The following is a 14,140-nucleotide window of genomic DNA, read 5'->3' on the forward strand; positions in this document are numbered from 1 at the left end:
CTCCAAGGGGCTGGGCTTGCCAATGTCGTTGACATTTTTATTATGTTCTTTTCTGATTGTGAACCCCTCACCCCCACTCATAGACACTATCCTACTTTTGTGTCAGGTTCACATACCAATGCATCTGAGAGCAGTGAGCCCCACCACTCCAAATTAGGACCAGCCTCGACTTTCAATGTAACAAAAATCTCTGCCAAATTGTGCAGGAAGGAGCACAACAAATTTTAAATAGTGGAGACAGTCCTGCTAAAAGCATCCAGTGTGCCTGTTACTCACCCGAACCACTCCCGTGTACAGCACCAGGTTTCCATTGCCTTCCAGGACCAGCACAGTGTCTATCTTCTAAAAAAGACAAATTTATTTTCTACTCTGAGCAAATTAACAATTTTTTAGCTGAAAATTCTGATGAAGCAAAATAATTTTCAACTTCTCTAGAAATGTGCCTCCATTTACCTCCACTGGTGCTGCGTCCTTTGCATGTATGGTGGTGACAGAGCCGAAGATGAGCTGAGCTTTATCATTGCTTTCTTGAAACTTAACACAGCTAAATATTAAAAAGAAAAACAGAAAGAAATGGATACATGTAACAACCTGTATGAATTCTAAGACTATCATATGAATGGAAAGATAGTCTTTAAAAGTTACACGCTATAATAATTCCATTTGCCTGACATTCCCAAACGGCAAAATTATCCATGGAGAACAAGTCTGCAGTTACTAGTGGCAACTTGGAGAATGAGATGAGGGTTGGGGACTCAGGCATAACTACTAAGGGCGGCATAAAGGGATTCATAGGGTGATAAAGACATTTTTTATTATGATTGTGGGAACAGTACCACAAACCCTCACCTGAGAAAACTGCATGGAATCATAAACACATACATACACAAATGAGTTCTTTGTACGACTGATGAAGTCCTAAAGAAGGGTGTGGATCGTACTGACACCAGTTTCTTGGTTTTGATCATGTATTATAGTCAGGTAGCATGTTACCTCTGGGGGGAGAAAAATGTATGGTACATAGGACCTCTCTACTATTTTGGAATTTCCTGAGACCGATAATTATTTCAAGATGAAAATACAAATAAATGGGCGAAAGATCTGAATAGATATTTCATTCAAGAAGATAAATGAGTGGCTCATAACCACACAAGAAGATACACACCGTCAGAAGGCATTAGGGAAATGCAAATTCAGCCACGTCACATCCACTAGAATGGCTGCAATCAAAGACACTGACCATCTCCAGTGTGCTCCAGGAAAAGAGAAATGAACCTTCAAGTGCTGCTGGTGGGAATGTAAAATGCTGCAGCGTATTCTGAAATAACTTGGTAATTTTTAAAAAGTCAAACAAGAATTTACCATTCAACCCAATAATTCTCCTCCTAGGTAGCTACCCAAGAATAATGAAATCATATGTCCTCACAAAGACAGAAGATTCAGAGTGCCATAATTCACAGTGGCCAAAAAGTGGAAACAAACCACATATCCATGGTGAACAGATGACCCCCCTATGATACATCTGCACAGGAGTCTACTAAGGGAACAGGAATGAAGTAGTCGTAAGAGTTGCAACACGGAGGATTCAAAAGACAAAGTACAAAGTGAAAAAACTGAACACAAAACAACACGTGTGCTTGTGTAATTCTACTTACATAAAATGTCCAGAAAAGACTGATCTATGTTATAAAGGCAGAAAACACACAGAGTGAGTGCATGAGATTTGGAATGGAAATAAGACTGACCACAAACAGGCACAAGGGAATTGTGCTTTGGGTTTTTTTGTTGTTTGTTTAAATATTTTTTTTTGGTAGATGGACACAATATCTTTATTATTTTTTAATGTAGTGCTGAGGATGAAACCCAGGGCCTCAACATACAAGGTAACCACTCTACCACTGAGCTACAACCCCAGCCCCTTGGTTTTTTTTGTTTGTTTGTTTATTTTTTAAAATCTCTATTTTTTATTTCATTTTAAGGGAATCTTTTTATGGTGATAGAAATGTTTAAAAACGGATTGTGGTGATGATTGTATAACTGTAAATATACTAAAATTCATTTAATTGTATACTTAAAACAAGTTAATTTTATGATATATAAATAATACTTAAGAAAAAAGTAAGAGCTGGGGCTGTAGCTTAGTGGTAGGGCACTTGCCTCACAGGTGTGAGATCCTGGGTTCGATCTTCAGCACTACATAAAAATAAATAAATAAAGATACTGTGTCAATCTACAACTAAAAATTTTTTAAAAAGAAAGAAAGAAAAGGTAAACAAGGGGCTGAGGATACAGCTCAGAGATAAAGTGCTTGCTGTGCAGAATCAAGGCCCTGAGTTTAATCCCCAGAACCACAGGAAAAAAAAAAAAAAAAGAGAAAGGAAATAAGGGAAAAAGAGGCTAAAAGTATTTACACAGGAAAATGGGAAACACATGCACTTACCGTAGCTGCAGCTGCGACTCCACTAAAAAACACAAGAACTTCTGTCCACACAGGTCAGATGTAATGAACACCTTTGAAGCCTGTGAATTTTTCTCTCTGCAACAGACACATTAATAGACTGTTAGCACTGGTACAAAAATCTACCTCAGTAACTAAAAATTCTAAAAACAAATCTACAAACTACTTGAATCAAGCAATAATCTTGAAGACAAAAAACACTCATGTGAATTAAACTTCGCTCTCTACATATCTGATCAACCAACATTTTCTTCTCCCAAGGAGAAATCTAATCTCTCCACTTATGCCCCTTTCAGGTCCCTCACTCGATCAACTCTTTCCTCCCTCTGTATTTTCTAGGTTTTCCCTGCTTTGAGTATAGTCCTAGTGGCCTAGGTTCTCACATTAAAAGTCATGCAATAAAGAAAATGGACCAAGAGCCACCTGAAATCCCAGTTACTCAAGAGGCTGAGGCAGGAGGATAGCAAGTTTGAAGCTAGTCTGTGCAACTTACCAAATTTAGACCCTGTATCAAATTTAAAAATAAAACTAAAAGGCTAAGGATATAAATCAGGGGAAGAGCACCCCTGAATTTAATCCCCCAATACTACCAACAGAACAAAACCAACAAAGGATGGCTGGGCATGATGGCATACATCTGTTATCCCAACAACTCAGGAGACTGAGGCAGGAGGATCACCAATTCAAAGCCAGCCTCAGCAACTTAGCAAGGCCCTAAGCAACTTTGAGAGACCCTGTTTCAAAAATAAAAAATAAGGGCTGGGGATGTTGCTCAGTGGTTAAGTGCCCCTAGGTTCAGTCCCTGGTACCAAAAAAAAAAAAAGATGGACTAAGGACTGGGGATACAAACCCTGAGTCTGATTCCCAAAACACAAAAAAGAACAAAAAAGGGTGATAAACTAAATATCAGATGAAATAAAAGGACTTGTTAATTTAATTCAATTTTAATTTGAATGTAAAATTTGTATTATAGTTAGGTAAGAAAATGTTCTTATTTTTTGGATAAACACCAAGATATTTAGGGGTAAAATTTCATAAAGATTAATTTTATTTAACATAGTTCAGAGAAGCCAAAAATCTCCTTAACCCTTCAGACTCCCACTAGCTCACTCTGTAGCCTCATCCCCAAAGACAAACTCCCTGGAGTAGTCCACATGCCTGGGTTCACTTTCTCAGCCCCCATTTACTTTTTCTACCCTGCTTCCCCCACCACCCTCCAAGACTAAAATATCTGGGCAAGGTCACCCATGAATTCACTGCCCTCCAGGCACCTGCACTCCAAGCTTCAAGCTCCATTCTCAGGGCACACTGCACCCTAACTCTGGCATGCCCTTCCTCCTGAAGTGGGCTTTCTGTGTGTTCTACGATGTTCCCTGCTGCGGCTCCCATCTGACCTCTCTTGCTGTGTCGCTCTATAGTAGCTTTGTCTCTTTTCACCCCAAGTTTCCAGGACTTCAGTCCTTAGCCCTCTTCTGGGTTTTAACTTTTGGAGGTCACAGGCCCCTGTGAGAATCTAATGACTTTAAGACTCGCTGCTTAGGAAAAGGCCCACCTGCCACATACCACACGATCACTCAACACACTGCGGAGCTGAAGAAGCCCTGCAACTGCCACACCAGGCCCGCAGGAACCACCTCGACACACTCCTTACAGTGCAATGCACCTCTCCTGCCTCAGCCACCACTCACGAGCCACAGCTTCCCCGTTTATTGCTATGCTCTCCCTGGGTCACAGCATACAAAGTGCTTCTTGCTGCTCTCACCAAAAAGAACAGCCGAGAAAGCAATCCTTCTCGCAAACTCCTCTTTCCCAGCCCTTTCCCTTCCCCTGGACAAATAAGGGTGGGAGGAGCTGTGAATCCCTGAACATGCCTTGCTCACTTCTCAACTTCTGTTCTGAGCTCACCTGCCCAGGAAATGCCTATCCGTCTTTCCAAAACCCTACCAGCCTGGGTATCTGTCCCTCCTGTGCCACCACCCTTCAGTTCTCTCTCTCTCTTTCAAGGACAGAGATAGTAACCTTGTTTGTTTGTTTGTTTTGTTTGTATTATTTAGGAATAGTAACTTATTGGCCTATTAATTAGCACACAATTGGCATATGGCCAAATCAATAAAAGAATAATTAAAGAGAACATAAAAGGAGAGCAAGGTCACACAGAACAGAGGTCTGAGCTGTGTTTCCCAAAAACTGAGCTTACACTCAATGAAAGTGAGGGTAAAACTGAGGAAAATACTACAAAATTCCCAATTTCCTAATCTATTGAAATTAGCTATTTCTCTCTAAAATGTCAAACACCTCAAATCATTTTTACTGTTAAAAAAATATCAAATGACAAAATAATATTTTTATGATCACTTCAATAACATTATATAAACTACTGAAACTTAGGCAGCCGTAACATAAATATCTACATGTTAATAACTTTTACATACAAAAAGGAAGCCTTAAGAAAAATGCCTATTTCCCACCCCACCTCTTTTGGAGGTGCTGGGAATTGAAGGCAAGATCTTGTACACACTAGACCAGCCCTCCACCACCAAGATAGATCCCCATACCTGATGCCAAGAATTTTCCAAGACTTAAAACAATGCTTTTGTTTGAATATAAAATTAAATATTCCAAACCTTATACTGGGAATTGGTTCTGTCCACAAATGATCAATGCAGAGTTCAGGAACAATTGGCTCTGTTTCTGGTGCGAGAAAGGAGCCATTAGAATTACTATTTGGAGAATGAGAAATACTGTGTCTCTTTGGAGATTGATTATGGCTTGAAAGGTTGAACCTTTGCACCCCTGAAAAAGAGTGCACTCCTAAGGCAGGAGAGTGAGCACGGCTGCAAATAAACAGAGAACAGAGAGCGTCACAGTTGTGATTCAGGCTCATGTAGTACATATCTAATAACACTGCCCAAATCTCCACAGATGGTCACTCATGGCATAACCTCAATGAGAAAAGAAAAATGTTTTCTAACACTTCCATATTCTAAAGATTTAGAACTCCTGTTAAAATAATAAATACCTGTGAAACTAAAAATTCAACTTCTCCCTCAGAAAATGAATCGTTTATATTTTTAAAAAGGTCTAAATTATGTTTTCTATAGACAGATATACATATATGCATACTAACAAAACTATGTTCCAGAATCTTCACTGCTGATATGTATATCAGCAAAAATAGATAGATATGTGTATATGTATATGTGTGAGCAAAAACATATACATACGCACATATATATCACCAGATGGAGAGAGAGACATGAAAATCAAAAGAAAAAAGAACTAATATAAATTAAAGCCAAAGAAACCTACCATCATATTTTTAGAATTAACATTCATTAAACTGCTGCCACATAGTGGTAGAAACAAAATAATCTTATGATGGCATAAACAGCTTCTAACCAAGACTCATCAAAGAAAAGTGACATAGTAGACTTAGGGGACTAAGTAAAGGTGGCACAATAGGAATTGTGGATATTTTCCCCTAAGAATATCCAAGACTTGTCAAGAGAAATTCAAAATCTTCCAAAACTAGAAAAGGAGGTATCTGTTTTGTGGGACCTTCAGTTCAGCAAGCAGACACACCTTAGGGCCGCCATATTGGAAATGGAAGGTGAACGGGAGTGCAGACTGGGCGATGAGGCCGAGCGGCTCTGGCTGTGAATGGAGGAGTAATTCTGGAAAGGTGAAGCCACAGGGGAATCGCCTTTGGAGAGGCTTCTCAGATGAGCTGTGAGGGAGCTGCTACTGGCCACGTTCTGTGGGGTTCCTCCCTGATCAGAGAACTTTAAAACAACATTCTCTTCCTAAGTCAAAACAAAGGGGCAAAAAAGAGACAATAATTAGAATAAAAAGGAAGCTTCCTTATGAGAATGCAGGATACATGTAAGTTTAACTAAAGACATAACTTCTTTTTTTGGGGGGGTGGTGCTGGGGATTGAATCCAGGGCCTTGTTCGTGTGAGGCAAGCACTCTACCAACCGAGCTATAGCCCCAGGCCAACTCTGTTTTTCCTAAAAAGTTCAATCTATTACACAAATGTGTCAGCCACAAACATGTGAAGGCGTTCAGTGTCATCTGTCTTCCCTATTAATGAGGGTGACATTACCTCTGGCTTGACCCTCCGCAGAGTCCACACAGAATGCACATTGTGAACAGCATCATAGGTCATGACAATGGAGGGGTCGATGTTGAGGAACACAATTTTCATTGCCTGATCTACAACATATTGCACCCGTGATGAACCAAAAAGACCTTAAATATAAAATAGAAATGAAAGTTAAGTTGGGCACAGGGGTGCACACCATTAATCCCAGCTATCGACTGGGTAAGCTGAGGCTACCAGATCATAAGCTTGAGGTCAGCCTAGAAACTTTGCAAGACCCTATCTCAAAATAACAAATAAAGGACTGGTACAATTAAAACAAAATAAAATGTAAAATTAAATGAAAATAAAATAGAAGCAATCAAGTGTAGAACAATGAGCTTGATAAAACTGATAGTTGTGAACTGAGTTCTTAAAATTCCTAAAGGTAGAAGGAGAAACCAAGCCAATTAAAGCACAAAACCCATTAAAAACTATGTAATTAGCCCTGAAATTTTAATAAGCTTACTATGGGTATCAACTTCCTTAAAAATACATCAAAGATGAAGTGCTACAAATTTCACCCTTATATACATACAACTAAATGTTGAGGATTTCTGACTCACCATCAATTCATTGGCTAGATATAAAGAGTCCCAGACTCCTTCAACAACAAACTTATTTCAAAATTGCAATTAACTATTTGCACAGTGTCACTTCTTACTGTACATACATATATATACACTTTCTTCTGTATACACCTGTCCTCTATAATAACAAACAATCAGTGCTGAACAGTATACTACTGTTGCTGCCTTACAGGTTATACACGAAAAATAAGTGTTTTCTTACTAAGTTCAGCTTTTACGTCTCTAATACCATGGATTGGTTTCCATATCCTTATTTAACAGCTTACACTGAAATGCTTTCTTCTCAGTTAATATATTAAAAAATAAAATTTAAGTATTTTATAAAAATGAATTATTTTATAAAGAAATGATAAAAAGTCATTCATAATAATACCACTATCCTATTAATATATTAGGGAGTTTTTCTTCTTGATTTTGTTGTTGTTGTTGTTGTTTTAAGAGATGGGGTCTTGCTACACTGGCCAAGCTGGCCCCAAGCTCCTGGGCTCAAATGATCATCTTGCCTTAGACTCCCAAGTAGCTGGGAGTACAGATGCACACCACTATGCTAACCTACCTCACAAGGCTTTTATAAAATCAGAATCATACTGTACTCACAGTTTTGAATCCTACTACTCATGATATCCCACATGCAATTCCTAAGGTCATTAAATATTATTCAAAACCAGGATCAGTAATGACTATGTATCATCCAGTCAGAGATTCTAACATGTTTACTTAGGTTCTCTGCAACTGTTATGAGTATAATATAAAAAAATCAACAAACTTTTTCTATAAAAGGCCAAAGAGCAAAATGTTTAGGCTTTTGGGCCCACATACTGACTGCACTGCAAAATCTTTCTTACAGTTGTCTTCAAAAAGGTAAAAACTTAGCCCAGCAAGGTGTTGCACTCCTGTAACCCCAGCAACTGGGGAGGCTAAGGCAGGAGGATCACAAGTTCAAAATCAGTTTCAGAAACTCAGCAAAGCCCTAAGTAACTCAGCAAGATGCTGTCTCAAAATAAAAAATAAAACAGGCTGGGAATGAATGTAGTTCAGTGGTAAAGTGCCCCTGGGTTCAATCCCCAGGACCAGAAAAATTTTTTAAAAGTAAGAACTGTTCTTATATTATAAGCAATATGAAAACAATCTGCAGATCAGATTTAGCCAATACACTCTAGTTTGCCAACCTGTAAAACAGAATATAAAAGCCTCAGTGATATTTCAGAATATATACTTGGAATAAAGCCCTAAAACTAAAAATGTCAAAGAACATATTTTTTCAGTCTTCATTATTTATGATTACCTATTATGTTTGGTCAAATTTAAAACTTATGGAATAGCATCTAGAAATATCTGTAGAAAAAGTTCTAAATCCCACTAAACTATTGTTATGAATAGGGAAAGTGAAATCCTAAAATTCACAGTACTGGCATAAGGCCCTACATTTTCAGTTCATGCAAGGATCATTTGTTAACTTACTAATTATTAAGGAACAGAGTCAACTCCAGATAGGTTAATAAATACAACAGTACTGTTCTTTGATTTACATGCCTTATATTTACTAAAATAGCTACTAAACAATTGGTATCATGGTCTTCAAGTTTGTGTTAATATGAAATACCTTTATAATGAAAAAGTTACTCTTGTATCATGCTTATTTCCCTCCCTCACCTAAAGTCAAAAGAGAGTCTTTATGTAAAAAAAAAATATAAAAAAACACTTACTTCCAGATTTACAAACAAGTGGAGTTATTTCATCTAGAGGGTGCAGCATGCTGAACATAGTAGGTAATGGTTCTCTAGCAATAAACAAATACACAATCAATCACCAACACAAAAAGAGTATGTGCAAAAATTTTGCAATTTCCTTGCAAAGGAATATCTTCTCCAGATTACATAAGCAACTAGAAATCTACCGTCTCAAAAGGCAACCCAAACTTTACTATTTTTCCGTGTTTTCTATTTCATTTCTAGAGATCTGTCTTCTAATAGTAGTTCTACACATACAGAGAGGGAAAATCACTATAACCCAGGGAACGTCTAGCAACAGCAGTCACTACAGATGGTCTTTCCCAGAGAGTGAAAGAATTAAAGCCATCTTTTCATTGAGCTTTCTTGGTGGCTGTGTGACTGTAGCAGCCAAGAAAGAAACTCAGCCCTCTACACCTGTTTACAAATGGGTGTACTTAGGGGGAAAAAAAGAAGCAGTAAAACTACATCAAGTAAACAGAAGTTCACATTTGTTAAATATGACTTTAAAATAAAGGGGGAAAAGATTTTCTTCTATCAGAACAGAAAGAAATTAAAATCTCTAAGCAATTTTCATAAAACTCAGCAAGTGTCTGCTTTTTGCCCCTCAATATAGCAGGTGCTATATGTTCTTGCCCTTCAGTGAACAACATTTAGAGAAAGACAAAGTCAGCAGACCATGAATAACCATCTACCATTTACTGGGCACCTAATACACACTACTAGGTCCTGTGTCAGTGTGCATAAATCCAAGAGGTAAATGACAGTATTCCTGTAGTAGACATGGAAACTAAAGATCAGAAAGCTCTAATCATCTGCCCACAGTAACACAAGGAAAAAACTGCAGAGCTAAGAACTGAGTCTCATTATTAATATATCTGCTCATTCAAATTTACTTCAGGGGTGGGTGGAGCTGTAGATAATTAAGTGCCAAGTAAGTAGAGCTGCTAAATGTACAATACTGACTTCAGAGAACTTTGGGGTTAGCAATTTTACCTCAAAACCAAGTGTGAACTCAGTCAAATGAATACCTGGGTGGACCTGGAGGGACCTCATGTGACGAGCTGCTTCGTTCGAACAACAATCCATATTTTGTGGGCCAAACATTTGCAACCTGTCAGGCAAACGGTGGGAAAAGGCACAAGTAAGAGAACCTACCCTTTCTTTAAAAAATGTTTTTAGGAAACATGACAGAACATTGGATTTTCTTTCAATAAGAACTTTACAAAATAATATGATCACTAGCTATAATTTTTTGAAAAATGTAATTCTTGGGCTGGGGATGTGGCTCAAGCAGTAGTGCACTCGCCTGGCATGCGTGCGGCCCAGGTTCAATCCTCAGCACCACATACAAACAAAGATGTTGTGTCCACCGAAAACTAAAAAATAAATATTAAAAAATTCTCTCTCTCTCTCTCTCTCTCTCTCAAAAAAAAATAAATAAATAAAAATTTAAAAAATGTAATTCTAACAAGCAACTCTTGGATAAAAACAAATCTAAGGAATAATTCAATGTGAAATTCCTGCCAGTGGCTAGTATCAAAATGACAATGTGATAAAATTTTAACCATAGCACTAGGCATTAAAAATATAAGCAGCTTTGAAAAAAAACCAGTCTGTCACTTGCCTTATTTAACAGAAGCAAAATGATAACTTTCATTCTGGTATCAGGGATTGAACCCAGGGGTACTTAACCATTGAGCCACATCCCCAGCTCCATTTTATTTTTTGTTTTAAGGCAGGATCTCACTAAGTTGCTTAGCGCTCGATAAGTTGCTGAGGCTGGACTCAGATTTGAGATCCTCCTGCCTCAGCCTCCCAAGTGCTGCAATTACAGGCATGCACCAACATGCCTGGCTCAAAATGGTATTTTTAATATTATTTAAACTGACAAAAACTTCTCCCAAAAAAACTTCATAATTCACTTCATTAACTTATTTCTTATGCAAAGAACAGAAAAATGGTAAGCCATTAAAGCTACTAAAACTTAAATTTTTTTGACTAAAAATAGCATTCTTGATTATAAGACATAAAAGATCTCTGAAACCAATTAATTTAAGACTGCTCTCCAACAAAATACACACAAAACTAAAACATTCAAGTTTACCTGAAATGGTAAGGAAGCAATATAATCCTTCCCTTCTATGCTATGCATGTTAATACATGAGCTCTGCAATATACAAATGCATTTCTCTACTTCATGTCTACCTGAAAAGAAAGCATACAACATTTTGGAGGGGGTTCTGCTGAAGAGTTCAACCTGATGATACAAACATTCTTATGCACAATATGAAAGTGCTTAGCTTAAACCATTACCATCAGTGACTATGCATTTTGAATGAAAAAAAAATGAGATAAACATTTGGAATCATCATAAGAAATAAAATTTCAAAAAGAAACTTACTGTAGGTCTTTTCAGACTTATCCTGTGATATAATGAAGTCACACCACAATGCCTAAAATCAAAACAAAATGCTTACCTAAGAAAAGTGTATCTAAATTATTAACTAATGGCATCTAAATAATAATGAAAATGCCTACCAAATACCTTTCTCTCTCCTCACCTCAAAACATATACCATAAGAAAACACAAAATTAGACTAATGATAAGTATTATAAGGAAAGATAAAACATGTTTATAATTAAATTTTATGGAAAAAGAAGACAAAAATCAAAAAATCTACTAGACAGAAGCCTTGCAGCAAAAATTCAAATCCCGGCTCAGGCTGTATTACAGCCTGTATCCTATACAAAGCTGAAGGTATTTACCAACTGATTCTAGACTCACATTAGAAAAAAATATTTAGAAAAAAAAAAGACTTTTTTGGCGGGGGGGGTGGGGGGTGGGTAACTGGGGATTATATCCAGGGGTCTCTACAAGAGTCAGATCTTTTAAATTTGTTTATTCTGAGTCAGGATCTCACTATGTTGTCCAGGCTGGCCTCAAACTTTGTGATCCTGCTGCCTCAGCCACTTGACTAGCTGGGATTAAGGTATGCACCACCACACCCAGCACATCTTCCTTTCTTAAAGGACCACTGTATAAAATATCAACTAAGAAAAACCATTAAACTTTAACTGGCATGCTCAACAATCCCTGAAATTATTTAATGGCATGTCTGTGTTTTTTAGCTTTGCTAAAATGTACACAATATAAAATCTACCATTTTAGCCACACAATTCGGTGGCATTAAATACAGCCACAACTGATGCAACCTCGCCACCACACGTCCATAAATTTTGTTCACCCACATCAGAAACTGCTTGTTAAACAAAATACTCTCCTTCTCACCCTCACCCAGCCTCTGCTCCACCCTGCCTATGGATCTGCCTATGACTGACACCTCATACAAGAGAACCTTCCAATATTTTCCCTTTGCGTCTGGTATATTTCATTGAGTGTAATGTTTTCAAGCTTCATCTGGGTGGTGGCATGTATCAGTATCTCTTACCATTGTAAACTTGAGTACTATTCCCCCAGTTGCATATGCCACATTCTGTTTACCCATTCATCTATCCAGGGGTTGCATGGGTTAAGCTCGCCTTTTGGCCACTGTGAATGATGCAAGCCTCTGCTGCAATCCCTATTTTCTTCATGTAGACACCTAGAAGTGGAACTGCTGAATTATATGGTGATCCTGCATGTAACTTTTTAAAAAAAGACCACAAGCCATTTTCCACAGCAGCTTTTTTACATTCCTAACAATAATACACAAGGATTCCAATTTCTGTTCAGTCTCAATAATACTTTTTTTTATTATTTTTGCTCACACCCAACCTAATGTATGTAAAGTGGCATCTCACACTTGTAGTTTGTTTTTTGCCTAGTGACCAGCGATACTTAAAATATTCTGATGTGCTTACTAGCCATTTGTACATCTTTAGGGTAATATCTATTTAAGTCCTTTTGCCCATTTTTTAAAATGGTAGGAGTTTTTAATAGCATTTTTATTAAATGAAAATTCACAAATAAAATACACATTGGAACTACGCTTCAATCTCAAATGTCCAAAATCAATACTGCCCCTATTATAGCTTCAACTTCCATTCAATCCTAGCTCCTTGGTCTCTAAAAGTAACTATAGTTACATCTCTTTTATCCTTGATCTCTAAGAGCTCACCAGCCCTTTTTCTAACTCCCTCAGCTTTGTCACCTATCTTCTCTTTCCTCAAGGCACCAATCTCTTTCAACAGAACTACCACAAAATAATGACCCTAACCAGCCTCACTACTCTCTAGTCAATCCTGTATATTGCCACCAAACTCATCTCTTCTTTTTTTAAAATATTTATTTATTTTTAAGTTTTAGGTGGACACAATATCTTTATTTTACATTTATTTGTTGCTGAGAATCGAACCCAATACCTCGTGCATGCTAGGCGAGCACTCTACCACTGAGCCACAACCCCAGCACCCTCATCTCTTCTTAAGTCTACAAAACTAATCTAAAAATCCTTGTTGGTTTAAAAAATCCATTTAAAAATCTCTGGTGGGCTCCCTTCTGCATACAGCTTAAAATCCCAATTTTTTTATTTAATACGAGCCTAAATCTACCCAGTACCCACCTGCCTCTCTCTATACCCTCATGTGTACTTTTGAAGTTAGCCTAAGTTATGTTTTCTACAATTCTTTTTGCTGAGATTTCTTTTTGCCTAGAATCCCCTTCTTTCACCAATTTCCAACTCAAATGTCATCTTCTTTGAAAATCCCTCCTTCAGATCTCAGCACTTTGGGTTCTCACCACACTGTGGATATAGGTTACTACACAGCCACAGCTATAGCACTTCAGTTATTTGTTGATCAGCCCACCTTCTAGGCTACAAGCCTTTCAAAAGCAGAAACTGTATTCATCTTTGTAGCCCCAGCACCCAGCACCATGTTTATAACACTAAACACCAGTAGGACCAATAAAGAATGAACAGGGCTGGGGATACAGCTGAGTTAGTAGAGTGTCTGCCTCCCTTGCACAAGGTCTGTGTTCAATTCCCAGCACCACCAAAAAAAAAAAAAAGAACAGAATCTGAGTCACACATACCTGCTAATATTCCTTAACCAAATAAAAAATTATCTTTCTCCGCACTAGCAAGAAGACTAACAATTCATTTTCCAGAACAAAAGGACTGAAATTCCAAATCTTATGATTACACTTAGAAGTGATATCAGTATAAAAGAGACTTAAGATGAAGGAGATAACTATACCTCCATGGAACCCAACAAACAA

The 14,140-nt window shown here is 37.6% G+C and overlaps 1 protein-coding gene across 6 annotated transcripts in view; it reads right to left on the minus strand.

Moving 5' to 3' along the window:
* Anapc1 (anaphase promoting complex subunit 1) overlaps nt 1–14,140 on the minus strand; it is a 94,417-nt gene that overhangs the window by 58,391 nt on the left and 21,886 nt on the right. For 5 of the 6 annotated variants that reach the window (XM_046462827.2, XM_046462826.2, XM_046462824.2 and 2 more), the window contains 10 exons: nt 11,324–11,375; nt 11,027–11,127; nt 9,951–10,033; nt 8,896–8,969; nt 6,564–6,709; nt 6,041–6,261; nt 5,083–5,292; nt 2,441–2,536; nt 454–544; nt 277–342 (listed from right to left, as the gene is read on the minus strand). In XM_046462827.2, the coding sequence (XP_046318783.1) occupies nt 277–342; nt 454–544; nt 2,441–2,536; nt 5,083–5,292; nt 6,041–6,261; nt 6,564–6,709; nt 8,896–8,969; nt 9,951–10,033; nt 11,027–11,127; nt 11,324–11,375 (1,140 nt within the window). The remainder of the gene's footprint in view (nt 1–276; nt 343–453; nt 545–2,440; nt 2,537–5,082; nt 5,293–6,040; nt 6,262–6,563; nt 6,710–8,895; nt 8,970–9,950; nt 10,034–11,026; nt 11,128–11,323; nt 11,376–14,140) is intronic. The other variant, XM_046462829.2, reaches the window with a different exon arrangement.

This window comes from Marmota monax, unplaced genomic scaffold (assembly GCF_021218885.2).
Source record: "Marmota monax isolate L192 unplaced genomic scaffold, Marmota_monax_Labrador192_F-V1.1 WCK01_AAM20220418_F8-fsc00245, whole genome shotgun sequence".
Taxonomy (NCBI): domain Eukaryota; kingdom Metazoa; phylum Chordata; class Mammalia; order Rodentia; family Sciuridae; genus Marmota; species Marmota monax.